Source organism: Podarcis liolepis, assembly GCF_965112155.1.
Source record: "Podarcis liolepis genome assembly, chromosome: 2".
NCBI lineage: Eukaryota > Metazoa > Chordata > Lepidosauria > Squamata > Lacertidae > Podarcis > Podarcis liolepis.
In genome coordinates, this window is record NC_139555.1 from 70,366,596 (window position 1) to 70,394,053 (window position 27,458).

At 41.1% G+C, this 27,458-nt stretch overlaps 1 protein-coding gene across 9 annotated transcripts; it reads right to left on the bottom strand.

Moving 5' to 3' along the window:
• Positions 1–82: 82 nt before the first annotated feature.
• Positions 83–27,458, bottom strand: TRAIP (TRAF interacting protein). 9 transcript variants are annotated; one of them, XM_083489596.1, is made up of 16 exons: positions 27,040–27,458; positions 25,984–26,090; positions 23,415–23,472; positions 21,326–21,409; positions 17,217–17,256; positions 14,462–14,589; positions 11,089–11,183; positions 9,338–9,451; positions 8,269–8,356; positions 7,144–7,233; positions 6,840–6,928; positions 5,194–5,379; positions 3,796–3,841; positions 3,217–3,342; positions 2,830–2,880; positions 83–1,738 (listed from the first exon to the last, which is right to left on the bottom strand). In XM_083489596.1, the coding sequence occupies exons 2-16, from the start codon at positions 26,079–26,081 to the stop codon at positions 1,619–1,621; spliced, it is 1,413 nt and encodes a 470-aa protein (XP_083345722.1). In that variant the 5' UTR covers positions 26,082–26,090; positions 27,040–27,458; the 3' UTR covers positions 83–1,618. The 9 variants fall into 9 exon arrangements, with proteins under 9 accessions (XP_083345722.1, XP_083345723.1, XP_083345721.1 ...); XM_083489597.1 differs by having other exon boundaries at positions 27,133–27,447; XM_083489595.1 differs by having other exon boundaries at positions 27,278–27,445.

The window sequence follows — 27,458 nt, forward strand, 5'->3', positions numbered from 1 at the left end:
CCCTCCCTTCCAGATGTACATTTAGCAATTTGTGCCATTATAGCCTCTTAGTGCAGCAACAGTGATCATTCTTAATACTGTGTAACATTTTAACGGAAGGGGCACATACAACATTTATTCAAAATAAATACAATTATGAATTTTAAGTACAAGTTCATTCATTGATTGATTTATGTCTTGGGTAAGCTTGCAACTTAACTTTGGAGTTAAGGTGGAGATATTCAGCAAAAGCTTTTTAACCAGGTTTCCCTGCAACTCAAAACATCAAGGTAACTCCAACTCAGAAGGTCCCTTCTGCCTGAATCTCTTTAAGGAAACAAGTGGACATTTGCTTCAGATAAGCAATATTTTTAATCCCCATTTTATGGATCGAATCCTTAAAGCTTTGGGGGCAAACCCACTTTAAGCCTAGACTCAGCAGTAACTACAAACGATAGTTGAATTTTGCTATTCCATCAGGAAATCAGAAGTCTAACTCTGGAAGAACAATATCCATATGCTCTATAAAACCCTCCTTGAAGGCAGGAAACAAAAAATTCAGAGACAAATAGCAACAGTTTTTTTGGGGGTGGCAGAAATGTCTAGGACAAAAATCAAAGTAAAATACAGATCTAAATATTGCAAGTTCCCTCCAAAAATATTCATCTCTCAAACACAGCACACTGTTAACTCAAGGAGAAAAAGGTGACAACTGAATGCCAGATATGTGAGACAACATTTGCTTTTGTGAAGCTGCAGAATGCTTGAAATTAGTTTGAACACTTTAGGCATGTTAAGAGATTGAGGAACTGGGTGTTCAAGTAAGAAACATGAATATGCAGGCTTAGGGACAGGCTATCAATTTTGCATGATTACATAAAAACAACAAAATCTGTTCACCTTCAGAAGCAGGACATTCCTTGAGACAAAAAACATGTAAACAGTTCCCAAAAAGTATCATCCTAAAAAAAAGGGGGGGGAAATACCCCAAATCAGTGAGAAGAATGGAGAAATTCAGCGTTAACTGAGCATTAAGTGCTGCCACCAAAGATGAGGATCAAGAGCCAACAGATCTAGCAGACGTATCTGGCAAAGACATGACCTTGCTCCCTGATGTTAGAAGATCAATTACATAAATTCTTTTCTTGTGTATGCCATCCAATCACTCAAGACACCAATGCAACTTGACAGTTGCAAATAATAATTCTCTTCTTACATGAAGGTTTCCATGTCACAGATGCTAACATAGCAGCATTTTACTGAGGAGACGCTTCTCAAGCCATATTCTCTTCAGATGTAGTCTTCCCTACTGTCAAAGTTACAGGAGCCAAGGCTTCCTTGGCTTACCAGGATTAAAATACAGTACTCCAAGACAGCAGAGAGAGAAGGCATTCTGGAACAGAAACTACTCAGTCCTTTTCTCCCCTAAAGTCTGGTAGCACAGCAAAGCCATTCCTCCATGTTCAATCTGCGGGGGTGGGGGGTGGGAGAGTCAGATGAACACAAAGCCAGGGGGAGTGCAGCTGCTGTGCCACTGTGGAGTTGTCCTGGCTCACTTAGGTCACCATGCTGTTCTGTCTGCTGTAGAAGATAATTCCTGGCCTCTGATTATCTATGTGTAAGCTAGAGAGATCCGTAGTTACTTAAGGAAGTTGTCTAGTTTAGTCTGACTGATGCCAGAAGTGGCTGCTGTTGGTTGCTTAGAAACACTTCTTTTCTTGCACCTCAAAGCCAGGGGGCGAATCTCTGTTGATATACTCTGAAATGAGACACGTCAAGAAAAATAGTGGCCAAATATTTAAAAGAAAGGTTTTACATTCCCATACATATCTGACATGTATAAATCATTATATCTGGGGGCTAAATTATTTTCTCTCCCCCTGAGTCCCTCCTTCAGGGTCATTTTTTCCCCAACCTCCCAAGTAAGAGAAGAAAGGTCAGGTTTTAGCTGATCATGGAGTCAAACATTTTTTATTCCCATCGCCCAGTCAAAGGCTGACCAAGAGATGGTAGCAGACAGATCCCTCTCCTAATAGTGTTTTACTGCTACATAAGCTTCAAAACAATAACCATCACAGCTCATTACAAAGAAACAGGCTCTTGATGACAAATATTGGATTACTGACCGCTTAACTCTGCACAAGGGGAGGTAAAGGAACATTAACCTGAATGTGAACACAGATATGCTAGAAACACCAATGATATCTAGAAACACTCATGGTATCCTCTGAAAAATGTAGCATTTGCTGCAAATGTGTCTTGAAATACTCTACCAGCTGCAAAAACTGGAAACCCCCCCAACTTATATAGGTTTTCCAGTTTTCAGGGAACGAAAGTGTATATATTTACCTAATTTAAACACTGTATTTCTTTGATCTCTACAGCAGAAGTAAACTCAGCCTGATAGATTCACAAGTGGGATTTGAACAAGATCCTGATCCAGGTTTCCTAGGGCCACTTTTCCCCCAGTACCGTCATACTTTGGAAGTTGAATGGAATCTGTTCCAGAAGTCCGTTTGACTGCCAGAGCATTCGACTTCCAAAGCACGGCTTCTGATTGGCTGCAGGAACTAGGTTGTTTGAAAACCAAGGTACAACTGTAAATAAGAACTCATACAATGTATATTCTGATTGATTCTAGAGATATATATTCCCCAAATATATTCCATTATTTCGGCTTCTCCTCACTTTGAATTTAAGCCAGAACGTCACTGTTCCAACTGGAACATTGCTTGATGGCTTAGTAAATGCCACTGCTTCTTCTTAGTCTTTTGTGTCATTGATCATCATAGATTCAGTGCCGCTGGATATCAGCATAGCTTCTGCAGGACAGATCTTAGGAAAGGATACAGGCTGAATGAATTTGGTTCTGCCTCCTAAGCCATCATACCCAGTTCTCACCTACAAGGAAGAGAATCCAGTAGTTAAAAATGCAAAAGCATATGACTCCCATGGAGGAAGTTGTTATGAAATAGAAAAAGGATTGTAGTGGGTAAAAGGGCACATAACACACTAGAGGATTTGTGATCAGAATATGCTAAGTATGTGCTGCCTGATCAGGTGTCTAAGCAGGTCCACTAGCAATAAAAAGAACAGAGCATATTGAATTTGTAAGATTTGTAGATGAGGACATGAGAAGGCATGTCCAGGAACAGGGTTCTGCTGGCTGCTGGTTGGCAGTTTAAGCAGGAACACTCCACACTGCAAAACTCTGATGCACATCCCACTTGTACTCACTATTCCTGTGTTCCTCTGTGGTACGAGCATGTTGCTTGCAGGTGGCCTCTTGGACATAACAGAGTTTCTAATGAAAGCAGGCAGAAGATCTTCCAGATGCTCATCATCTGTGTCAGCTGAGCAGCTCTGAACCATATTTGAAGAAGTAGGAGAGTTAAACTAAAATACTCATATTTGCAACCAAACACAAGCAGCACTACTAGAATCCATGTAATCCATCTACAGTATTGTGCGAAAGGAAATGGTCGTTTCTGCAAAAGCAGATTTTTTAAACATTCTTAGAGAGGAATGGAAGTTTGAAAGTCACTGGGCTCTGGTGCCAGCTGATAGATCAACAGATGACAACAATACGGACACACTGCCCCAGATAATTCAGAATACATAGCAGTGGGAAGCTGACTCTCGCACACCTCTCAGGGCTAACTGCAATATTTACTATTTTATATAACACAGAAAAATGTATTACTTTAAAATCCATGCAGAATTTGGCTGTCTGGAGAAAAGATGGCTTTCAAAATAGCTCTAAAGATAGTGGATTGAAGAGGTTATAGTTGCTACTCAGGTTATCCGTTACAATACCTCCACTGTTTCTTTCAGAACTCTTGATAAACTTGTCACAGGTGCACTGGAAAAAACAAAAAAACCCACACACAATTTAGATTACACATCACAAAGTAGTAAATTGCTCAATATATCCCTTTAGAGTTGGAGGCACCAGTTTGAATTCAAACATGAATTTTCACAATGTGGCCCAGATCATAAGCCAACACCTAAAACAGGCTTTGCCAACCTGGTACCCTATGGACTATGACTCCCAGCAGCTGTTAGCAGTGGACATACTACAAAAGTATAGGCTTCTTATGTCTCAATTAAAATAATAAAATGCAACTATAATGTTGTCTTCTCCTCCCTTCTCTCTGTTCTGACCACTAAGATAAAAGCCTCTGGTTTGATCAACAGGCAAATGTGGTAGATCTTTCATTACTTTTGCCTTGCTGCCATTGTTATCATTTCGCTGAAGCCCTAACCCAGGGATGGGGAACTTTTTTCAGCCAGACGGCCATATGCTTTCTAAGGGCCACCATGCCAGTAGTGGGTGGGGCCAGAGGCAAAAGTGGGCAAAGTAACAAATGTAATTATTACCTTTGTACACTACACTAGTTTGTGTATATCCTTCTTTTATCTTCCATCCAGACAAAAGCAAGAGGCATTATCAGAGTTCAAGGGCACATTCCAGCCAGGCAGAATCGCACAAGGAGGATGTGAAGCAGGTCTGGTGAGGGTGTGTGGCTGAGGAGAGTCCCGAGGGCCAGACAGAGAGGCTTGGAGAGCCACATTTGGCCCCTGCACCTGAGGTTCCCACCCCTACCCTACCCCAAAGTCTTTATACAAGTAGGAAAGCCATTCTTCATTATCTCTAGGATTCAAGGGGAGCCGAGATAAAGCACTTGTTAGAAGTAACACAAATGAGGGGTGCCTATTTAAGAAATCTACAAAGTAAAGTTTCCTTATTACGCAAATTATGTAGCTTGGGTTTGTGCTCTCCCTTCCTCTTCCTGAAACGGTTCTGTCTGTCTTAGATTGCAAGCATGCAGGTTAGGAATTACCCTGTTAGAGACTTTTTAATGAGATATTTGAGATAGATAATGGACAATAAGATAGGCAACTTTGGGGGCAAAGTCTCACTTTACTCTCACAACAGGTAAGATATGTTGTGACAGTCTTCTGCAGTGAACAAAAGCTTTAAAATGAGATATTTCCATCAAAAGCAATGAGAACAAAATGTGATCTTTGTTGTACAATTTGTTATTTCTTCAGCTTGTAAACCGCCTTCTGTATAGTAATATAGAAAGGCAGTACAAATTAAAAGTATTAAGATGGCTGGAAAATTGCTTATAGTGCATGCAGAAGTGAGAATACCAGACAGATCAAGAGCACAACATACACCCAGTAAAAAGGGAAGCAACTGTGACTCACAACTTTTTATCCAGTTTAAGTTTTTTTGCAGGAGCAGAGATGCTCTTGTGAGGTGGATGCTTTGGTGTCTGTACATCAAAGGTATCATTCTTTGGTGTCTGTACATCAAAAGTATCATTCAGGTCAATCTCATCACTGTGAGCTGGTCGATGGAGCTTTGGGGTTAACAATTCTAGAGGAGCAGGGCTGTAAGGCAAAATTGTACAAATATCACAACACAACATTACACTGTCAGACAGGTAACCATCTCAGTTTCCAGCCCACACCACATGCTGTACCATCTAAATACTAGCTTCCTATTGGTACTCATTCCTGATGGTGGAAGGCAATGACAGTATATAATACGGATACAGTGGAACTAAATTCAGAGAGAGAACTTCCTTCTGCTTTCTAGCAACATGTGCAAAGTGTTCAAAATTACCAAAATGACTGCCAGGTTGCCTGGGGTCTTCACATCCCATTCATGCTAGTGTACTGTAAAACTGGCCTTAAACAAGAAGCCCTACATTTATATAGGAAGGTTAGGTTACTGTTTGATATAATCTTCTTCTTTGGTGATCACTCGTAGCCGAGTAAGATTGTCTTCCATAAACACGGTTTTAACAGTGAGTCCGTAAGTGACTGTGGAGGCCAGTTCTGGATCCACACGTCCTTCCACAGTGGGGACATTGGTTTCTGGGCAGGAGTTGATCACGGTGTGGATTTGCCAAGCATGCCTTCCTCTTAGCACGTTTCTCCCTTGTGTCCTGAGTTCGAGTGTCTTCAAAACCCATAACACCTTTGGTAAAGGCTGTTCTCCAACTGGAGTGCTCGCAGGCCAGTTTTTCCCAGTTGTCAGTGGTTATACTACATTTTTAAAGATTTGCCTTGAGACAGTCTTTAAACCTCTATCATTGACCACCAGCATTACGCTTTCCATTTTTAAGTTTGGAATAGAGTAGTTGCTTTGGAAGACGATCATCAGGCATCCGCACAACACGACCAGTCCAACGAAGTTGATGTTGAAGAATCATTGCTTCAACAATGGTGATCTTTGCTTTTTCCAATACACTGATATTAGTTCACCTGTCTTCCCAAGTGATGTGTAAAAATTTTCGGAGACACCGTTGATGGAATCTTTCGAGGAGTTGGAGATGACATTTATAAGTGGTCCATGTTTCACAAGCATATAGTAAGGTTGGTAGTACAATAGCTTTGTAAACAAGCATTTTGGTTTCCCTGCAAATGTCCTGGTCCTCAAACACTCTGCACACTTCAATCGGGAGAAAGCTGCACTCGCAGAGCTCAGGTGATGCTGGATTTCGGCATCAGTGTTGGCCCTTGTGAAAAGTTTGAAATAATAGTGGCAGAAGAAACACTTGCACTAGTGTTATACTGAGCTGGTATGGATGGTGATGTAGCAAATGACAAAATACTGAAGTCTAATGAAAAGGGTCAGGTAGCAGGTGGTGGGAAAGACCCTAGAGAACCACTCCCAGTCACAGTAGGCAGTACTGGGCTAGTTGGACAAATAGCCTGACTATATGTAAGGCATCTTATGATGTGCTTTTGGACAGCTGAGGAAGGTGTGACATGTTTATATTGGACAAAATCTTTGGTACAGTAACTCTGCTGCATCAATATCCACTGAATTTATCTAAACCAACCTTTCAGAGACAAGCCGGCCAAGTGCTTCATTGCTTAATGATGACACTTTAATGGTATCTTGCATCACTCTTATCTTCTTTTTCAAACTCTGTGGAAAGAAAGAGCAGCAATTAATACATGTCAGAAATCCTACCAAAACCCAAGATTTCTACATCCCCTCTTGCAAAGATACAGGCATCTTGAAGTTGAGGGTGCCTCCCAGCCATTTTTAATCAGGGTGGAATTTAAAACAGTATTTGGACTATACACTACGAAGGCTGTAGGGCCACAATAATTATCAGCAGGTTAAAAGAATGTTCTCACCATTATCTCATTATCTGCATTTCTCAGATCAGTCTGGGTGCTCTTCACCTCTTCTGTCGTTTTCTCCAACTCTAGAACTGTCTTCTGTAGCTATAGATTTAAAACAGTATGTTGGATGTCTCGTACATGATGGGATACAGCAGTACACCAAGCTTCTAAGTGCTCAAAAAACCTACAGTAGTTTATGTTTTACAAATGCACGTTCTTAGACTTCAGGATAAAATAATTTAGTGTATTGTAAATAAAGATGTCCTAAATGGAAACAGATTCTTATTCTTTCAAGGCTCCTGCAGAGGGAGCTCCAATGTGGCTCATCTCTTCAGGTGTCAATGAGAAGCTGCTGAGGGCAGCGGTACAGTGGTACCTCGGGTTACATACGCTTCAGGTTACGGACTCTGCTAACCCAGCAATAGTGCCTCGGGTTAAGAACTTTGCTTCAGGATGAGAACAGAAATCGTGCTCCGGTGGCGCGGCGGCAGCAGGAGGCCCCATTAGCTAAAGTGGTACCTCAGGTTAAGAACAGTTTCAGGTTAAGAACGGACCTCCGGAACAAATTAAATACTTAACCCGAGGTACCACTGTACTAGTTTGCTCAAAGTAATTCAGTGTGCTTGTAAGTAGGCATTTATAATAAAGGTACAATAAACTCTTGCCATTCCCAGTATATTCTCAAGAGAGAAACCCTCTCCCACCCTTCCTCCCTACACCTGTGTTTACAGTACAAACTAAGACCCTTCCTGATATTAATCCAGAGGGATTTTCAAGAGACAGTTGTGCATTTTGACTCTAAAACTATAAACTGTCCTCGTGCGGTTATATATGTATAACACAATGCTTTATTAGAAGTTTTTTTCAATTCTTGTTATGCAGAAACAGAAAGAATACTGAGGCAGACTAATAAATGTTATGCAGACATATTGAGGAATCTTAGGGAACCTACAGCTGAACTTCTCAGCTTAAGATAGCTGCCAACATGGTCAATGTAAGTGCTTGGACAAGAATTGTGTTAAACAAATACATACCTAATTAAAATGCATTTTGCTTTATTTCGGTAGTGGTACTGATGAAGAGCTGCACATAAATACCTCTGCAACGTGTCTGCAGGAGCATCAACACATCTTTTACCTTGTGATTAGCAGAAAACAACTCCTTTCTCAGCTTCTCTTTTGTATCATTTGATGCTTTCTGAGACTCCTTCAGATTTTCATATTCCCTGGAGAGGGCCCAAATTAGTCCATCTGTTGAACATGCTTTCAAGCAAACGGCTCTTAGATAAAGCCAGTAACCAAATTTAGACTGAAGATTTTCATTTCACAGCTTAAGTGCCTGCAGAAGTTTCTGTTATATATACAAGAACTTCCAGGGAGAAGACAGCACTGAGCAAGCCAACACTGACTTGAACAGTGTTAAAACACTGATACACTACAGCGTAGGCGAGAAAACATGCTTTCAGGGGAACAGCACTACTTGGTTTGGGCCGGGACAAGCAGCAGAATGGCAGAAGAGAATATTCCATGTCAAAATGCATAGGATGTTTAAACAATCTTCAGTCGTGTACGGTATTTTACATTCTCATTAATGAAATGAGATGCAGCAATTCAATTTTTATTTTTAAGTTCAAGGTTCTAAAAGCAATTTAATACTATTATAAAACAGTGCTGAAGTTACTGATTACAATGCAGGTACACTTCACGCTGGTAGCTCATTATTAAAAGTTGTGATTACCCATTTGCTATCTGACATTGCCTGCACAAGCTGTGAATTATAAACGGTATAAATAAAAAGGCCTCTAGTGCACACAGTAGGGACTGGTGACTACAGCATACTTAATGTCACAGCAGTGTAAAGCACTCTGCTCAGCACCAGGGAGATATTCAGGGGCCATGCTGCCTTACTCAGAATCATGACAATAATTCATCCCCTCCGTTCTCATCAAACAATCACCTCCTGAGCACTCTGGCAAAGCTCTGAAGGTGGTTTCCATAGCAATGGATGTGTCACTAATGCAACAATAGCATACTTGCAGTGTTGAAATCTTCCATCTATGCCACCTCAATTATATTCACCAAGGCTTAGCATTGCAACTAGCGTTCTGCCAGAGCACCTATTGTGATTAACTTTTCCACCGATTCCTTTAGGGGGTACCACACAAACCCAATCCAAGTCAATAAGCTACTGCATTTAATACACCTACTTTTTCAGTGAGATACAATAGACGGCAAGCTGTTCCACTGCAGCCTGACCTGTTCCCATTTCACGGATCATCTTTTCTACCTCGGGACGTTGACTTTGCAGCAGTGTCTCAATCCTGGGACGAAGGAAGGTAGATTACAGGTGGGTGGTTGCTTTTTGTTCAGTGGCAGCTTGTCCATGTTATAAAAACACAGAAACAGTTAATCCTGGAAGAGACACATCCTGCATTTCACACTAGCAATGATTTCCCCGCAACATAGCTGGATTCATATGAACACTAGTGTGCTTCAGTTGAATGGGAATTATACTGATGCATTCCCCCCCCCCCAATGATCTTACTGTATTTTATGTAAACCACTTGGTGATTTCACATATTAGATGGTATGTAAATATTATAAATGGGACGCGGGTGGCGCTGTAGGTTAAACCACAGAGCCTAGGACTTGCTGATCAGAAGGTCGGTGGTTCGAATCCCCACAACAGGGTGAGCTCCCGTTGCTCGGTCCCTGCTCCTGCCAACCTAGCAGTTCGAAAGCACATCAAAGTGCAAGTAGATAAATAGGTACCACTCCAGCGGGAAGGTAAACGGCGTTTCCGTGCGCTGCTCTGGTTTGCCAGAAGTGGCTTAGTCATGCTGGCCACATGACTCAGAAGCTGTACGCCGCCTCCCTCGGCCAGTAAAGCGAGATGAGCGCTGCAACCCCTGAGTTGGTCACGACTGGACCTAATGGTCAGGGGTCCCTTTACTTTACCTTAAATATTATAAATAACAAAATCAGGAGTTACCAGTATTAAATTTCCTCTAGCAAACAAACTCAGAAACATGGCCATTTGTAAGAAAGTTGAGCATCAATTATTATCAGACAAGCACATGATAAAGGGGCAAGGCTCATGTTGGAAACACTTACCGTATTTACTCGAATGTAATGGGCCATTGAATTTAATTTTTGTGATGTAATTTGGCAAAGAAAGGTGCACATTACATTCCTTCTTCCATCTGATCCCTCTTCCCTTCTCTCTGATTAGCTGGTGCAAGGCAGAGCGGAACCTTTGACCCTCAAGGGTGTCCTGAATGGAAAGGAGAGGCGGATACAGGCGAAAGGCAGGAATGAAGGAAGGAAGGAAGGAAGGAAGGAAGGAACAAAGAAGGAGAGTAGCCATGATCTGGGCTGGAGAGCGAGAAAAAGTAAGAGGGAGAGATGAAGGAGTTGAGAAGGAGGAGCAGAGCAGTAAGGACTGCCACTGGGTTCAGGGAGCAGAAGACCAGGAAACAGGGTGGCCAAGGCTCTACACACACGCAGGCTGCCAGCTCCTTCTTACTGCTGCTGCTTACTTCACTCCCCCCCTCCCGCCACCTTAAGCCAAAAAGGAAGGGAGAGCATCCCCTGACAAATCACTGCAAATCTTTTGCCCTCCCCAGAAAGATTAAATTCAAGAGGAAGGCTGGGTCATGGGAGACCTAAGACACTGCATGCTAGTGTGCCCTGAAATCCTAAGAACTGTATTTTCTCGAATGTAATGTGCACTCGAATCTAATGCACACCCTAATTTTTGCAACATATTTGGCAAAACAGGTGTGCATTACAGGAGTAAATACAATAAGTGTTTCTACTGCAAAGTTACAGACTCAGAGTTGGAAGAGGCCTCAAAGGTCATCTGGTCCAATGTTGTCTTCTAGAAATGTGAGGTTGCTGAGCAGTCTGCCAACAGAACCAGAAGATGTATGTATAGAGCCAAAGCTTGTTTTCTCACCCCTCCAATGTTTTCAGTCTGTTTCTCAGCCTTCGGGCCTCCTCTTTTGCACTCTTCGCATCATCTTGCTGTTGCTCCAGATACTTCATTTGTTTCTGAGAAAAAAAGCACTATTTTTGTTTAAGAGGAATCCCCATGGAAGCAAAATTTGGACTTATCAAGCCATTTCCAAAGCTCTTGCTACTTCAATAGCCCACAGTCTACATTTCAGGTGTCTGGCATATCCATGGATCATAACTTATCTAATAATAATATTTACAGATTGAGGTCATTGCTTACAAATGAGAGAAGTACTTAATTCCAGGAAAAAAAACATTCCCCCTTAAATATTTCTTGTTTCCACTCTTGCAATGAATTTTTTTTTTAAGTGCCACATGAATGCTTCATGGCAACTTGTTCATGATCTGTAGATAACTGTATCATGCATGCGGTCTAATTTAAGTGCAACATGGTAGAAACAAACTTGTACAATATCATGATTTCTCTTTTGTGAGCAGGAAAATATCTCACAAATTCCTTCCTTTCATTTTACTCTGCTCTCATGAGACCACCACCAAAAGTCTACCCCACTTTAACCATCATCATATTGTAACAGCTTCTATACTTATATTAAAATGAACAGCTTCCTTGAATATAGAGTGACCTGCGCAGGATCAATGCAGTGTGTGTTTAGGGAGCTTCCTCAGCAGATTTAAAGAAAATAAACCTCCTTCAATAGACTTGTGATTTTTAGGCTTTGATTGGGTTGGTCAGCTTGGCACAAACTTCAAAGGATCCTGACTACTTTCCCTCTGAACTGAAAGCTAGGGAAGAAGCAATGCTGTTTGATCCTACTTCAGAGAAAAGACTGGTCAAAGACTAGAATATCTATACAAGATGATATTAAGCTTTACTCCATACAGAAGGTGAAATATTCTAGATGTATTTGCCAACATACTACTTCCCTACCTCATGTACTTACAGAAATGAATGCCTAAAATGCTGGCTGGCTGATGAGAGCTCCCTCAGTCTTCGTTAATCCCCAGTTTTTACAAATCTTCCCAACGCTTCCATTTTAGCTTTTTAACTCCTCAGCAGCATCTAGCTGGTAATGCTAATGCATTTAATGGCCAGAACAGGAAGGGCACAGTGGATTTAGCTTCTGCTGTTGCTAGAGAGGCTTTCTCCAGCACAGCCAAGAAGGAATAGCAAAGCTCACCCATTTGGCACTTGCCGCACATTGATAGCATGCTTGGAGACAGCTTCGGTTGGAATTCTGTTTTTCAGAATTGGGAAGAAATTCTAAGCTCTAGGCAGAAAATGCATACAAAGTTTGAAAGCTGTCTCCAAATCTGGGGTGGGGTGCGGTTGCCTCAGATTACATAATTAATAGGCTTAGCCCCAGTGTCTTAGAGCAGCTGCAGGGTCTGCATGATTAGAAAAAGCACCAAATAAAGTACACTTCACTGAAACATCAACTGTCCTGGGAGAAGTCAGAATATGGAAGAGCAATGAAAAGAGAGCATGAATGATTTGTGTATCTCAGCTTCCTTCTGATCATGTCACATTAAAAGTGCAGCCTAAAATGCGACATCTGTTGAGCACCAAGAGAAACAACCCTTTTCCGCTTGCCAACTCATGAAACTGCATTCATATCAACAGAGATCTAAAAGGCAGAAACAAGTCGTTATAACCCATCTAACTCACATCATTTCCAGAAACGCATCTTGACATGGAAGTTCTCACTTAAAATGTCTTCCACTATCACACAGCCAAACTGTGTTTTCAGCTTAGCCTCTTTTCTCAAGGCATAATATTTGACCCATGGACCTATCACTCATGAGGACATCATATCAGGAATTATGGTAAAAATCAATTTACTTGGGCATTATTTTTGGATGGGATGGAAGAGGATGTGGCTAGTAGTCTAAAACCAAATCAACAAACATTTGTCTTCAGCAGATGCCAAGGTCATATTCCTTTAAAAAAAAATGTGAAAATTTTTGGCATAAAATAGCATTAAAATCAGCCTAGTCTGCAGAACAAGAATAAAAAACCAAGATATAGAAAAGAAGAGAAAAGAGAGGGAATAACCATAAGGTTCTTTATCACATCTATATCCTATCATTTATCCACACACACAGAGGTGGACCCTCCCAGATCCTACTTGGTTGTATTCCTAAGCAATGTGGGAGGAGATATTCATTCTCAAAACAGACCAGACTCACTACAGCTACTTTTACATGCTAGTGCAGAACACTGGTGACGTACATACTTTCTTCCCATTTCAACCCCTTGATAAGCACGAATGTCACTTTTTTATAGGGACAGTTTAGCACAGGGTAGAGAAATGCATTTGGCCGGAAGGCCAGTTTCTGATCCCCTACCGTCTCAAGGCCCGTTTGACGTCAGGCTATGAAACTCTTTGATGCCCTGACAATGGGCTCTTTGCAAGAGGCTTGTAAGGAGTACAGTGCTGTGCTTTGAAGTCCCAATGATCTGTTGACTGTTGGCACTTCAGAAGCACTGCATGTGGGGCTTCTGATTTATAGTGCTTCTGAAGCACCATAAATCCCGATTGTTGGGACTTGTGCCCAGAGTTTCTAAAGCATTTCAGAAGTCCTTATGGCCCAGCTGTCTAGTTACTTGATCACATCTAACATCATACACGACATCAGGTGATTGGGCCAAGCCAGCCTCACCTGCCAAGCAGCCTGTTTTCCCAAACCTGAGCGAACACCAAACCAGCAAAATCAAGAAAGTGTTACATCCTGCATTTGGGCTTTTTAAAGATAAAGGCAAAGGGAAGCAAATGTCAAAACCTTAGATTTGGAATCATCCGGTATTCCATGATGGAAGTCTCACCTGCCTGGTTTATACTTGCTTCATCTTTTGTCTCCCCTGCTAAGTCTAAAAGGACTTTTTACCTTAGAATGCTGGATGTTGTACATTAAAACTTTCAAGTCATACCATGAGATGTATTTAAGATACAGTACAATCACATCCTATGTGGCGGCTCATTTCCAAGGGTTAAATGTATACATGGAAGCACGTATACTCAAACTGCCTCCATGCAAGCCAGTGCACTGAGCACACATTGGGCCCCCCAACCAAGGCAGAGAGCTTAAAAACTCTTTCTGCACTGGGAAAACCTGGCATAAAAGGAGGTTGTAAGCACTTCACCTTACTTGGATTTAAGTCTCACAGTTCCAATCAGCTCACCTTCAACTGTGTATGGTTGAAATCAGGAAGATTAAATGATTTTACAGTACGATGGCATCTTATACGCAAACACACAATCTCACACTACTACTTCTTTTTACTTTCAGATATATGGTAACCAGAAGAGAATCTTATCATATTACAGCACAGACCCAGACCATTTTGAACATACCTTGAGAGTAGCACACAACATTGTCATCTGAGTCACAGATTTCTGGAGTGATTCAATGGTGGCATTACGCAAATCCAGGGTCTCCCTTAGTGAATTCACAATATTTTGGATATCCCGTTTCTCCTTCTCTGAAACAACAAAAAAACCACACACAATTACAGTGCTTTAAAACAAATCTCCTCAAGTTCTTTAGGTCTTTGGACTTGGGGCAGGAACGTGACGAACGACAAGCAAAGCAAGAGGAACTTTCAAAGGCATAAAACAGGGGTGGCTAACCTGTGGCCCTCCAGTTGCTGTTAGGGCTCCAACTATTATCAGCTCCAGCCACTGTGGCCAATGATCATGAATGACAGGAGCTGTAGTCCAGCAACTTCTGGAGGGATCAAATTTAGCCACCCTTGGTCTAGAAATTGCTTGGAACTATTGGATGGCCATTACTGAATCTGTTCTGCGAGAACCATGTGCCACTTCAAATAATCCTTGTTACAAGCTCCACTAAGCTTCAAGGTTTCTTTAGAACAAGAGTAACAGCGTGCTCTCTTCAGAACTTGTTCAGTTGGCAATGCCAATATGGTAGCCATCATAGAATCATAGAATCATAGAGTTGGAAAAGACCACAAGGGCCATCGAGTCCAACCCCCTGCCAAGCAGGAAACACCATCAGAGCACTCCTGACATATGGTTGTCAAGCCTCTGCTTAAAGACCTCCAAAGAAGGAGACTCCACCACACTCCTTGGCAGCAAATTCCACTGTCGAACAGCTCTTACTGTCAGGAAGTTCTTCCTAATGTTTAGGTGGAATCTTCTTTCTTGTAGTTTGGATCCATTGCTCCGTGTCCGCTTCTCTGGAGCAGCAGAAAACAACCTTTCTCCCTCCTCTATGTGACATCCTTTTATATATTTGAACATGGCTATCATATCACCCCTTAACCTCCTCTTCTCCAGGCTAAACATGCCCAGCTCCCTTAGCCGTTCCTCATAAGGCATCGTTTCCAGGCCTTTGACCATTTTTTCAGCTCCCACCCTCCCAAGCATCAAAACAAGCTCCGGTACAATTAAGTACTGTGCAGGGAGTCAGCATTATTCATAAACATAACATTTACAAAACCATGAAATTTTGATGTCTGACTTTAAAAGACTCTGTATTCTGTTTTTGGTGTGAACCCTTGTGTGCTGGGTACATGCTTAGGCAAGATTTCAGCTGTTCCTGTGAATAGTGAGACAACGATGACACACAGAACAATTATGTTACTGTATTGGTACATTCCTATTCTAACTTATTTACTTTCACACACTTTGCACCCTGAACAAGAAATTTAAATGTAACGTACTTCGTTTAATTCCTGGAACAAAACATATTGTCCCAGTTTGTGCATCTGCAAAAGTTACAGGACCATCAAGACTCCATAAAAGACACATTTATATTAGAGATATGGCAGGCCTGCAAAACTGATTAGGCAGATAATCACCTTTTATTCCCCTCCAAAGAGCACCTAAAGTGTGTCAAAGCTTCAATGTGTTTCTTAACCAAGCAAGGTACAGTGCTACAAGCCACCCTCAGGTTCAATATAACAGTTGTTCCTGTCTCAGTATGCAAGCTATGAGGGAAGTTGTTCATCTCAGGGAGAGATGTAGCTTATTTTTGGCTCCTTAATTTGTAATTGTCGAGGAAGGCAAACAGTCCAATGGGAAAAGACAGCTCATTAGAAACAGAAGAACCCTCCCTGGTTGCTCATTTAAAATCCCTTCATTTTACTGCATTCTCATGTTTTGGAATTTCTGTCATTCACTTTGAGTGACATTTTCTCTTCACTGCCTATGACTCACAGCTGCCTACAGACAATGCTTTAAAAGCCATCAACAAAGTCTCCAAGGCTTTCACTTAACTGTCTCCATAAAGCATTTCTAAAATTAAAGTTACAATGCTCTTTAAAGCAATGGGGAAATGGAATCACATGAGCAACCAGACACATGGACCATCATTCAGATAGCTGACAAAATCCTCTCCCCTCCTCCGTTTCCTACTTCTATTTGGTTTCTCAATTATATGCAACACCTCTGCAATTTTTCACTACAAAACCACTGACATTAGGCAGGTACAAGTTTCGTAACAAGGAGGCATTTACCTTAAGTTTATCTGAATAGTCTCACTTAAGTTTTTCACCAAGCTCAGCTGTGTCATGCCAAATCCCTGTGGCTGAGCAGTCTTTAAACTCTGGTCAACAAGTGACCCAAAGCATTTCATGTATATATGTGTTTGGAGTGGAGTGAGTGGGAAGTATCTTAACTCTTCAGTTTTAAACACAGCTTTAAGTCATCATGCAAGGCTTGTTAATACTTAAAAAATTAAGATGCAGCGCTCATCTCGCTTTTCTGGCTGAGGGAGCTGATGTTTGTCTGCAGACAGTTTTTCCGGGTCATGTGGCCAGCATGACTAAGCCGTTTCTGGCGAAACCAGAGCAGTGCATGGAAACGCTGTTTACCTTCCCGCGGGAGCGGCACCTATTTATCTACTTGCACTTTGACGTGCTTTTGAACTGCTAGGTTGGCAGGAGCTGGGACAGAGCAATGGGAGCTCACCCCGTCGCAGGGATTCGAACCGCCGACCTTCTGACCGACAAGCCCTAGGCTCTGTGGTTTAGACCACAGCGCCAACCGTATCTCAGTAAAGTCTTCAGTAAAGTTAATACTTTACTGGGACACATAAATACTTTACTAAAGGGCAAACCTCTTCCTCTTCTGTTTTTCAACTCACCTTTCATGGCTAACTGGGCTTTCATCCTATCCAGTTCATTCTGAAATATAACACATAAAAAAACAAATTAGGTGGCAGCACAACATACAAGCCCGCATCAGAGCTTTAAAAGGTGTGTCAGAGTGATTTTAGGATATCTACCCAAACACTATTCACACTCACACGGACCAAGTTATACAGAAAATAGTCACAACTGTCGAAGCTTTATTAATAACCTATATCCTAGGATTATTTTAGAAGTGGGCAGAGGGCTGGAGCTCAGAACTGAAAAAAACATCAAGAGCGATTGTCTTACCACTTGCCGCCCTATTTCTCACACTGTCATTTTGCTTTTGTCAAACAGCTTTAGAAATCTCAAATGGGAAAAACAACAACGAAGAAGTATTTCAACACTATTTTAACTTAACAAGCCAGCCAAGCACAGATCCTGCCAGAAAGAATTTGAGTCCCAAATATTTTTAACTAATATTTGTAATCAATGGATAATTAGCTGGAGTGCAATAGTGTTACAAAACTAGTGTTTGGACAGAGTCCAACAAGCAATTTATGAATGCATCTGGATAGAGGCACAATGAGTCAAACCAAAAGCTTGTTTAATGCTCATTCAAATGAGCTTGGAAATTGATAGTGACACAGAACAGCAGCTGGATGAAAGGGCAGCAATGAACTGGCTGGCACCAAGTAGCTTGAGGAGGTGCCAAATGAACACCCAAAGGAGCTATGTAACAGCTGGCAGTATTTAATACTGAAAAAATAAAATACATGGCATATAGCCAGAATTTACAGTACTTAATGATGCCAACATGGATCTACTTCATGCTCATATTTCTACTTTAAAAAGAAAAAGGAAAAGCTGATTTATCAGGTGGGGTGTGTGTGGAATCTGATGAGAGTCTGCAAACCCTAGAAAGCATAAAGGCTGAATTAGGCCTGCAGGACATAGCAGACAATAAGCTGGGCATTGAGTAAAATGTAGTATGACAGCACCCTCACCCCCCACCAAACACAGCATGTTACTGAAACTATTCATGCAAAGACATCATGTCTATATTAATTTAAGAAAATAATTAATTAAATAAGGTCACCAAACTAACAGCATGTCATTCATGGTGCACTGCAGTATATTGTATGGATTATTAGAATCTCATGGCAAATATGTTGTTGAAATAAAATGGTTAGGAAACTAAATAAATAAATCAGAAGGCATTGATTCAATAGAAAACACAAGCAGACAACATAATACGGAGTGAAATATGATTGTACACACACAGCTTGTATGGGCAGGGTAGAAGCCAAAGTATCCCTCTTCCCTTATTTGACAGCAATACCAGCAATATGTACACTAAGGCTTCCTTTCTCTTCCATTGAAGTAAAGAAGAGATGTGTTTTATAGGAATCTCAATGATGCAGCTCAGTAGACTACCTGGAGGTTGATAAGGGAAGCTTAGGGCAGAGATGAAGAGGGCTTATGCCTGCCCTTCATTTGTATGGAGCTATATTAAAATGGGAGGGATGCAGGTGGTGCCGTGTGTTAAACCACAGAGCCTAGGGCTTTCCAATCAGAAGGTCGGCGGTTCGAATCCCCGTGACAGGGTGAGCTCCTGTTGCTCGGTCCCTGCTCCTGCCAACCTAGCAGTTCGAAAGCATGAAGTGCAAGTAGATAAATAGGTACCGCTCCAGCGGGAAGGTAAACGGCATTTCTGTGCGCTGCTCTGGTTCGCCAGAAGTGGCTTAGTCATGCTGGCCACATGGCCCGGAAGCTGTACGGCGGCTCCCTCGGCCAATAAAGCGAGATGAGCGCCGCAACCCCAGAGTTGGCCACGACTGGACCTAATAGTCAGGGGTCCCTTTCCCTTTATATCAAAATGGGACGAGAGGAAGGGCTGATCCTAGAATAAAACATGTAGGAGAAAGTGTTGCCAAGTTTGATGTGACAGAAGAAAGGGAATGAGGTCTCTACCAAGTCAACTGGGATCCAGAAAGTGCAACAAAAGAGGCAGCCCAGGGTTCATTTCACGTTCGGGAAGCATATCAGGGAAAGGAAATCAGCTATGTGGAATTATGAAGAAACCTGGTGCGAATGCTAAGTTTGGAAGCAGAGAAAGGAAGCAGTGAAGGTAGAAGGAGCCTTTATGGTGGTACCCCAGCCCATAACTAATTTAGAATGTGGATCATTTTTATTTAAGGGAAACTGGACAACGCATGGGCTATTTGTACATACATTAATGGTTAAAAAAATTATGCCAGTGACAAGTTGGGGGGGGCAATGAGAGACTTGGAGCACCTTAAAGGGTCACAAATAAGTGGACTTTAGCCCACAAAAAACTTATACCATACTAAATTTGTCAGTCTAAGGTGTCACAACAGACCAATTGCTGCAACAGACCAACACATCTACCCCTCTAAATATTGGAGCAAGATAGTTGACCCCCCTCAATTCCATGGACTTGTAGCATCCACAATACAAAACTAACATAAGTGCTATATATGCTAATAACTATTAGCAGCTGCCAACTTATAGCCAAGAATGTTCTTGTTATAACAGGAAGCAAACCAAGAGATGGTGTTTCTCTTTATTGCCATGCCATCCTACTCTGAAAAAAAATGTGGTTTTCAGTATTTTGCAGCTCAAGAGTAACACCTGGCAAACCACTGCTGCTTCATTCAAGTGAACTAATGCTTTCTATGGCTCTCTAGGTGTGCTAGCATAAGTATTCACTTTGCCGATTGGCTGAACTGTTACTTAAGGTACTCAAGATATGTTGTTGCTATGACAGGAACACATTTAATTCTCAGTCATCCTTATCTGTAATAACTTTCCTTTGTTGAATAGTGCACCTACTGAATAATATGCTTAAAGAAATCCTAGTAAATATAAAGAGAGCTTTTATGTGCATCAAGTTATTTTTGAATCTATGCAACTACCTTGTTTATTGACCACATTTATCAGGTTGCTTTTAGTCTCTTTTCTGTGAATATGACAGCTTTATTTCTGATGGAACTGTTACCTATATCAGGGAATTAGGCACACAGACACAAAACTTGTCGTCATGGAAATTCTAATTATGACAACCATAGCACATGCTAACTTTAAACACAAGAGGGTAGAAGAGTCCTATTATATCAAGGTCAATGGAGACTTTTTAAATGACTAAGATACAGAGGAAATAGCATTTTGCCAAGGATAAATTATTGTTGAGAGTACACAGCGCTTTAGCACCATGATTTTGCATTCAGGATTTCTCATTGCCAGCACAGTAGTGATCTCAAACACGTTAAGGCTGCAATCCCACAGACATTCACCTTAGAGTAGGTTCCATTGGTTCTAACCTAATTGGGTTTATTCCAAAGTAAACACATATAGGATTGCACTATAATTGATGTACCTTCCCAGATGAAGCTTGTCTTAAATATTTATTCGTAACAGTATGTATCATAAGATTATAGCCTATGTTTTTCCAAGTCTTGTAACATTATTATATATCCTACACCCATACACACTGTGCAATCTAATTTTTGTATTATTTTTGTATTTATTTTTATTGTGGATCAAAAGATCTCACAGAGCAAGCTAACTGATAACACTGAGGAACAGTAAAAATGTAACTATGTGCCGAGTTGTCAGATGAAGACTATAAACAGACCGTAATCTTTTAACAGCTTCCACCCAATGAGCATTGCAAAGACTGCAAACTATCCTCTCTTCGCTCGTTCCTACAGGCAACTAGAACAACATTCCATTCAGCCTCCAGACTTTAACATAGCTGTGTTACTCCTGATCTGCACAATATCCGAGGATAACAGGAAGAGGCTAACAAAAACAAACATAATTAAGAAGGCCATGCTCTTTGAAAGGAGTCTGAATGGCAGAAAATTGGAAGAAATTGATAGAATTCCTTTCATGTCAACTTGCTCTTAAAATGAAAGCATTTTTAAACCTGAAGATCTGAGGTCATGTAGAGTCTAACTGAGGTGGGCCTCCAGAAGCAGAAACAAGTGCAGAAGCAGATTCACCTTTGATCCTATGCCTAGCCAATGACAGCAAATATTTACAGGGAAGATTTTTTTTAAAACATAGATGATGGGAGCAAGCTGTTGCACATACATACCTGTAGACTTTCTGCATCCAGTCCTGTCTGTTCCTCCAGGGCAACATCAAAGAACAGTTTGTTGATTATGTGTCTTTTGCCAACCTACACGTAACATGTGAAAGAATAAGGACGTGACTGTGAAAAAGGAGGTGCCTGTTGCAATAAGATGGGAAATGATGTTTCAAGACAATATAAATATTGAGATTTCAGAAGACACATCTAATACACCCACACACCCCTTGACCTTGAATCAGGATGATTGCTTGTGTTTACTAGAAACCATATTCTATAGCACAGGGCTTGGAGGAAAGACAGTTCTGTTGGGCATCAGGCACAGCAAGGGATATTAATGTGACCTGTCTAGCATATTGCAATGTAGCATATGATGCACTTCACATCACTACTGCCGCTATGAAATTCTTTGGCTCAGAATTCCAGTAACAGACTTTCCAAGTGTGGAGCCATTATTCCAGCACAAAATTTTGGAATTTTGACAAAACAATTCAAGCACCTTGGAACCAAGTGCAATTTGTTCTCTGGCAGCTTTAGCTCAGCAGCTGAGGCTAAGCTCACACTGTGCCAAATCCAAGTACGTGCTGCTTGCTTTATGAGGAAAAAAATATTACCGAAATTGAATTTCATAGCTCTCTCCACCTCCCCCATGCAGCTACCGCTTTGTGTTTTAAGTATTATATACAGTCATGACACCAGCTAATTGCATAGTTACAGCTACATAAGATGTTATTTCACGATAGCTCCATGGTAACCCAAAGATGCGAGAGGCGGCGAAGAACAGAGGGAATCAACAAGTCAGAAGAGCAACAAGGGCTAAGACCTGGCAAGGACTGAAAAAGACAAATAAGAAGGCAACATGCAGCTTGGCACCTGCACACTGGTGTTCCTTTGAAGCTAATAAATAACATTGTAACAGCCAAATACCAAAGGTCTCGACTCTAATTATTGCCGTATTAACAGGGTACACCACACTTATGGCCACCATCCCAAAAACTCATTTACATATAACAGCTCATGTATACGCGGCAGGACTTTTGATTTTTCCTTGTATCCGCAGCATCCCCATTCCTATTTCCATTATCCACAAAGGGATGTTCAGGAAACAGAAGTCAAAAACTAACTGCAGCTACTTGTACAGCTAGCTAGCTAGTGGCTTAGATTTAGTAATTTCAAAGAGAAGGGGCTCTGAAGAAGAATCTGAAGAAAGCTACTCATACTCAAGACTATCTGCAATGGAAGACCTTCCTCTATCATGGGCTCATTGAGGTCCAGCTGCTTAGTCGCACTCCCAGAGGACATAAATGGAAGCTGCTGCTTAGTAGGCAAAAACCAAAGAGCAACACCAAGGATCAGAGCAGGAAATGCCACCTGAATAACCCTGGCACCATGGAGACACCGTGTTATGATACCAGACCTGAATGTGATTTTTATTGCGAGAATATTTTCTAAGCTGCTTTGAGAGTGTCTCAATGCTATAAAGTCAGATTAAAATATTCTAAAACAGATAAATAAATCTCACTGAAATTAGCTGAAAATCAATCAACCAATCACAGCTAACTTGTCCTATTGATTTTAGTGGGCCCCAAACATAATCAACTTTCTCCAGATTTGGACCTCTGTGCTGAGGCCATCAAAATCCTCTGCCAATAAAAGATGAATTCTAAATCAGTTGAATGCTGAACTTACAGTACTTAAAGTGAAAGCAATGAACCTTCTAACTGAAGAGATATGATCTAGCATACACTTCCCAGTACATGCTAAGCTTTGGTAAAAGCAAAGCAATGGTAAGATTCAATCCAATAGCATAGAGAGAGAGAGAGAGAGAGAGCGTGCAGGAGTGCCCCCCCCATAAAACCTTTATAGTAATTCCATGACCTTATGCTTCAAGGAAGCAAGGTTGATGGGCCCCTTCTCCAAAGTTACCTTCTCTCATTTGGGTAGTCTTTCGTTCTCTTCTGACCACACCCCTCCACCCAGTCTGGGCAGGTCGTTACTGAAACAGAACTCCTCAGCCTTGGAAGGCAAAGTACTCATATGGTAAAGACGATGAAATATGACAGATTATTTCAGTGAGCATAGGCTGAAGACTCACCTGGATTCTGCACTGTGGACAAGTCCGACTAGGTGCTGTGTCAAACCACTGGATGAGGCTAGAGGGGAAGAGATGACAAAGTGGTTGTTGACAAATGGTGCTTCTTAACATGAACCACACAGGTAGTGATGTTAAATTCTCAAGAATAATCTTTTGGAGAATATTCTCGAGAATATTCTCAATTAATGAGAATATTAGAGAATTCTCATTTAAAATAGGAGAATATTCATTTTAATGCATTGAAAATGATATAATTAGTTAACATACATGTTTATTCATGGGTAAACTTGTTCAGATGGCAACCAGAAACTGTACAGATACTTTTATTCAATGGGGCAATGCAGTGAATTCACATTCTTTGATTTTTTGCACCAAACTTGAAATTGAAAATTGGCATGTTAAGGTTTGATACAAGTAAATTCAGTAATAGGCTATCTTGTGCTTCTAATAGCTCTAACACTTAATAACTGTGTTGGTGACTAAAACATAGCTTGATAAACAAATCTATATGCATGCATATAAAAAAGAAGCCATTAACATTAAATGTATTATCATTATATGATAACATATTTCAGTATGTCAGTCTCAGGTAAATGACACCTTGTACCATTGAATGGCACTGCAAAAACCAGTTTTTTGGCATTAAATAAAAATATACAAATGTCAACTGTTTAAATCAAGGCCACCTCACATGCTGTTACACATAATTGTATAGGCCTAGATACTGTAAGTTTATAAAGCATTAAAGCTACTTTCTGTAAAAAAAAATAATCACACTGCATGGCCAAGGGTATAGAATTGTTAAAAATAAGGTCACACCAAAATAGAAAAAAAGGCTATTTCATATACAGTAGTTGAAATACAAATGAATTCAAATGTTCATCAAATTAAATGAATAGCATTTTGTTTTAAAAATGTTTTCTGTAGCTCACATTTCAGAACTGTCAATGGTGAATGACACAACTGGTTCAAAAAAATCATTATTCATTACTTATACTGGCACTATCATAGCTTGACTTATTATTTACTATGTTTTTTAAATGTGGGTTGTAAAATTGGTTCTTACATTAGAATTTACAGTTTGTAGAGAATATTATCTGGAGAATATGCTCACCTCACTATACGCAGGTATTATCAGTTACAAACAAAACTCATCTAGTCTTGAGACAGACAGTTTTAGAATTAATTCTGCCACAGGGCCAACACCCTGTAATACACAGGGCTGCAATCCTGTGCACACTTACTACCCTGAGATTTATTTCCATGCAAGTTTCACACATTTCAACTCCCATTTAAAATAAAACAGTTTTGCTGAAATTTCAGTTTGCAACATCACAGTGCTGAACATCTTAAGTATTATTGCCGTTGCCATTGGGACCGTATTTAGCTTGGTAGACAATGAGTGGTACAAGGCATGCAGGCTCACTTGTGATATGATTATAAAGTGATACAAATCGTGATAAATGAATAGGATATGGATATGTCTTAGGAATATATAGAGTTTGTCATGAAACACACATTTGGACATATCTTCAATATAGGAAATACAGTGGTACCTCGGGTTAAGAACTTAATTCATTCTGGAGGTCCATTCTTAACCTGAAACTGTTCTTAACCTGAGGTACTACTTTAGCTAATGGGGCCTCCTGTTGCTGCGCGATTTCTGTTCTAATCATGAAGCAAAGTTCTTAACCCGATGTTCTATTTCTGGGTTAGCGGAGTCTGTAACCTGAAGCATCTGTAAACTGAGGCACCACTGTAGCACAAAATATGCACACAGTGCATTAGGCTAGAAATGGCTCAGTACCACTGTGAACCTGGTCCTTCAGTCCTCAAATATTTTGACAGGCATCCGTGACACAGAAGGAAAAGCAGGACACAACAAACTGAGGAAATGAGTTACAGACCTATTTTATCAGGCAGAGAAAAATCATTGTCCTACTCCTAACCAGCACACTGTTTCTATAACTTCAGTTTCTCGATGATCAACATATCCATCCCCACTCCTAAACCACAAAGACACCAGCCAACAACAAAAAAATTGCCTTAATGCTTCTTTCTATTGTACCTACAACTATAATATCAGCCTGCCTGGGCCCTTAGATATGGAGGAACAGGCCCTTTTCATTGTCTCACCATCCTGCGGTGGCATGAGATATGGCACCCTTTGTGGAGGTGCCCCTATTATAGAATAGGCTACTCCTCTGAAGTATGGCAGGCACCAATATTGCTGACAATTGGGAGCCAGCTAGAAACTTGTATTTGCCCAGATGTTTGCTCATTGTTATAACACATTGTGTTTTCATGTTGGATTTTTCAAATTTTGTATATTTTACTTACACTTACTCTTATTTTTGCTCCCTTTGTAACCTGCCTTGGAAACATTTGAACAAGGGCAGGTTAAAAATGCTCTTAATGAATAAATAGTAAAAAATAAGATGTTTCCAAGTATTATTTCACAAATAAGATGTAATGAAAAGTTGATGTGTAAAAAAAAAAAGAGATAGTTGCTTAGGTTCTTAAATAACTTTCCTCCACCAATTTTGCCATTTGTTTATACAGTACTCACCATAAATGGTGGAAAGTATGTCCACAGTGAATAGCTGCCACATCCCTCTCATTATCAAAGAAATCTGAGCAGATGGTACAATGGGCACGGATAGGCATCCTTTACAACTGCAAGATCAAGGAAAAGATGCAAAAACTCAGATGTGGAACAGCCTCTCTGCAAAAAGAAACACCAAACTTAAAAGAGGTTCTGCCCAATAAGAAAACAGTCACAAGGGCATATCCTGAATGCTGGTTCCCTTTCCCCACCCGTACACTGAAGAACTGAATTTGAACTTGATGATCTCTCTGTGCCCTGCACTACATTCCAGCTTACTGAAAACTTAGACAAAAATAACAGCAGCAAAATCCAGAGGGGAAAGCATTCCTTCCAGCATTTCTGGTTTTGCTCTATAGTCCCAAATAGCCAGCGAAAACACCTTACACTCCCCTCCGAAGCTCTTTCACTGTCACAGCCAGTTACTTAACTGGGCAACACCAGCTGTAATATGGGATGTTCAGTATGTCAACTACCACTAGCCAGCAAGATATAGGTCAGATATTCATTACAAACAAAGTATTAGCAAAACATTAGGACAAAGTACAGTGGTACCTCGGGTTAAGAACTTAATTCGTTCTGCAGGTCCGTTCTTAACCTGAAACTGTTCTTAACCTGAGGTACCACTTTAGCTAATGGGGCTGCCACTCCACTGCCGCGTAATTTCTGTTCTCATCCTGAAGCAAAGTTCTTAACCCGAGGTACTATTTCTGGGTTAGTGGAGTCTGTAACCTGAAGCGTATGTAACCTGAGGTACCACTGTACTGCCCCTTATCAAAAGGAGGATTCAACAAGCACAGACCGCTTTCAGAATTTGATGAAAGCTGCAAACTCTTCCTCAGATTCCCCTTCCCTGTAGACCGTTTTCAAAACAACAGGAAGGAAATGAAGAGGGTAAATAATAATAATAATAATTCCTCCCCCCCCCCCAATTCCACAAACCTGCTGAAGCCCACAGGTTAAGAACCTCTCCTTTAAATCTCTACCTTGGGCTAGTCAGTGTCTCCAAGAATAACTAGCCTCACGAGCCTTAAGTGGTGGGGAAAGAAGCTTTGGTTGCGGGGGCTGAACAGAATAAAAAAAATGGGCAGTTAGGCAGCTTCCCAAACTCACAGAGCCTCTGCCTATAAAAGGCTGGCAGCCGTGACCAAAGAGAAAGAGAAAGAGGGAGCCCACGGGCCAGTCCTCTCGCCCAGCTCCAGGGAGACAGAGCTGGGGATGGGGAGAGACTTCTCTCGAGGGGACACGCGAAGCTTACCCGCCCGTCTGGAGCTCTTGTCCTCCAGCTTCCTTCCCCCGCCCTGAACCCGGGAGGCTTCCCTGGAAGGAGCGCTCTCCCTGCAGCCGCCGCTATCAGGCCCAACAATGAACCTGTCGGTTTCCAGTTCAAGCCTCACTTGGTTGCCGGATTCAAATTTGGTTCCTATCTCAGTGATTTC

Bases quoted from the DNA above. Each gene is read 5' to 3' on its own strand.
- TRAIP (XM_083489589.1), bottom strand. From the start codon at position 26,081: ATGCCTATCCGTGCCCATTGTACCATCTGCTCAGATTTCTTTGATAAT. The intron at 9,452-11,088 runs GTGAGAAAACAA...CCTTCGTCCCAG, and splicing joins AGACTGAAAACATTGGAGGG to GATTGAGACACTGCTGCAAA. The intron at 7,234-8,268 runs GTAAAAGATGTG...TTAAATCTATAG, and splicing joins TGTTTTCTGCTAATCACAAG to CTACAGAAGACAGTTCTAGA.